Source organism: Epinephelus moara, chromosome 2 (assembly GCF_006386435.1).
Source record: "Epinephelus moara isolate mb chromosome 2, YSFRI_EMoa_1.0, whole genome shotgun sequence".
Taxonomy (NCBI): domain Eukaryota; kingdom Metazoa; phylum Chordata; class Actinopteri; order Perciformes; family Serranidae; genus Epinephelus; species Epinephelus moara.
Genome location: NC_065507.1, coordinates 9966574 through 9968940, shown reverse-complemented (window position 1 = coordinate 9968940; position 2367 = coordinate 9966574). Strand labels below are relative to the sequence as shown.

The 2367-nt window shown below is 39.0% G+C and overlaps 1 protein-coding gene across 3 annotated transcripts in view; it reads left to right on the top strand.

Moving 5' to 3' along the window:
- LOC126408878 (sialate O-acetylesterase-like) overlaps positions 1 to 2367 on the top strand; it is a 61520-nt gene that overhangs the window by 6480 nt on the left and 52673 nt on the right. For 2 of the 3 annotated variants that reach the window (XR_007571969.1, XR_007571968.1), the window contains exon 10: positions 536 to 1249. Coding sequence is in view for 1 of the 3 variants with exons in the window: in XM_050074640.1 (XP_049930597.1) it covers positions 536 to 778 (243 nt within the window). In the remaining 2 variants the exon portion in view is untranslated. Of the gene's footprint in view, positions 1 to 535; positions 1715 to 2367 lie in introns of those variants that run through there. The other variant, XM_050074640.1, reaches the window with a different exon arrangement.

The following is a 2367-nucleotide window of genomic DNA, read 5'->3' as shown; positions in this document are numbered from 1 at the left end:
GATTCAATTTTGTGTTCTTGGACGTTAGTCTGGGGCGCCGTCTACCATTAGGTGTGTTAGCCGCTCCCCCCGCCGATCTCCGCAAGGGATGTGAGCACTCTAAAACTTCACCAGGGCCTCCGTCGGTATATGGGTGAGTAGATAATGGCTGAATTTTCATTTTTGGGTGCACTATCCCTTTAAGGCTAGATTTTGGGTACCGTAATATTGTAAGTGTTGCCCTTTCCTGGTTTTAGAGACTGTGTTACAGTAAAGTGATTTCATTTAATGAACTTATCAGGCTGATCTAGCTGTTCTATTATTTGCCTTTGCCGACTTAGTCACATTAGTGATGTGGATGTAGCAGTTTTCTTGGTATCATCTGGCTCTGGTGTGAGTCAAGTCCCACATTCACCTGCTGGCTATAACAATGCCAACACAAACTCAGTTTTAATGAGCATCAAATATACTTGATGTTTGCTCTGATAATTTTTTTAACAAGCTTAATTCTTGCTAAATAAATAAATAAGAGCATTTTCTTTTTTCTTCCATCAAGATCTGTTGCACAGAGACTCAAGTTTCATGTGGGTCTAAGTCTCACTGGGTTCCGGCTCCCATCGTGTGGAGTAATAAGACCTCTGTCGAGTTGTCTGCCAAGTTTTGTGAGCCTTCTCAAGAAGTGGGTGCCCTCCGTTACGCATGGAGAGACTGGCCCTGCGACTTCAAAGCCTGTCCAATCTACAGCGCCAATAAGATTTTGCCTGCGCCTCCTTTTATTTTCAACCGCTATTCACCCTAAGGAAAGGAGAGAAGGAAACTGTAAGATGACAAAGTGATGTAGTGATAAAGTGCCTTTTTGTTTCTTTAGGTCAAAGTTGGCTTATTTGTGGCCAGATTTGAAAAGCCAGATCAAGATTATCAGTGATGAGATGAAAAGTGATAAGGTGAGAACAAAATGACACAGACAGTGGATTGTTACTGTGAGAAGTTGAATTTAGCAGATTTTTGTTGTTGTTTTTTTTACTGATAATTAAGGCACTTACAAAGCACTTTGGTATACAATCTTAAAGAGCATGTTTTTTGTTTTTTTTTACTTGATTGTCAAGTCTTTTTTTCTCTTTACAATCAGTATGGGTGAGTTATAGGTAGAGGGGGGCAGTGCCAGATCCTATGAATCGTCAAGCAGTAAATACCGCCTACAATTCATGGCATCTGGATACCAAACTTATCTCAACATTTATTTTACCTTCTTTTTTACCACAGTAGTCAGGTTTTGTACAGCATCCAGTGTGTCTCATCAGAATGGAGAATACCACTAGACTAAGGCTGCTATGTCTTAGGTTGTAATGTCTGGCAGTTTTAGTAGTTAGTCTGGCTGGAGACTCACCTTCCATTTTATAGGTTTATTTTTTATAGATTTGTTGAAGCTTATAAAACCCTTGTGGCAGATGGTTCTATATTATTTTGGTATCATCGTTTATCCTGTTTGAAGTGTATGCTGGTACAACCACTGCCAATAATTGCTGTAAATAGAAAAGCATGACAAACGTTTTATTTGAACAAAACTCTGGATTTTTTTAAGTTTACAACAGAAATGAATCTTTATGATTTTACAATTTGCACAAATAAATGACAACTCAGCGACTTTTGGTGGGTGTTGTGTTACTTTCAAACCTGATGCTTTTACTGAAGAGTAAAATGGATGGATTCACAATAAAATCATTGATTTATCAAACGTTTGAGCATCGTTTGAGTTGCTGTATGCCTCTGTTTACTGAATCACTAACTCAGGAAGTAGTATAAAAGAAAACCTTGTCGATAAGTGATGTTTCCAAGTAAGATTAGCAAATGATAACAAAACCACAATTTCTTTAAAATACTTGTCCTTTGGACATACTTTTACTTTGAAATCCTAAAACTTACATACTGCAACTCCTGTATAGGAGTACACTTTTATGTTTCTGCTGCCGGTGCCACTTACATGTATGATTTTTACAGCAGATGCTGGAAGGAGCAGTTGGTGGGGTGAGGACAGTTATTCACAAAAACTCTAGCAGAGCAAAGTGTAACTGAGTTGTTCACTGCTTTGCTCAGACATTCTGACAGCAGTTGTCATGAAAGAGGACAGTTTTTATTTGTAACCCCACCAGGGGACTCTTACCTGTGACCCCTGAGTCACAAGCCCAGCTGTTATACCTAAAGGCAACCCTGGTTCATATTTAGTATGTTTGATGGACACATTGGAACCAGGGTAGCCTGCATGCAATAGTCAACATCCTCTAAATGTAACATGCACAACAAAACATGAGGTCATCTACACTACAGCCAAGCTAAGAACATCACCAGTTTAGAAAACTGATAATTAACCTGTTATGTGCTCTGTCTTGA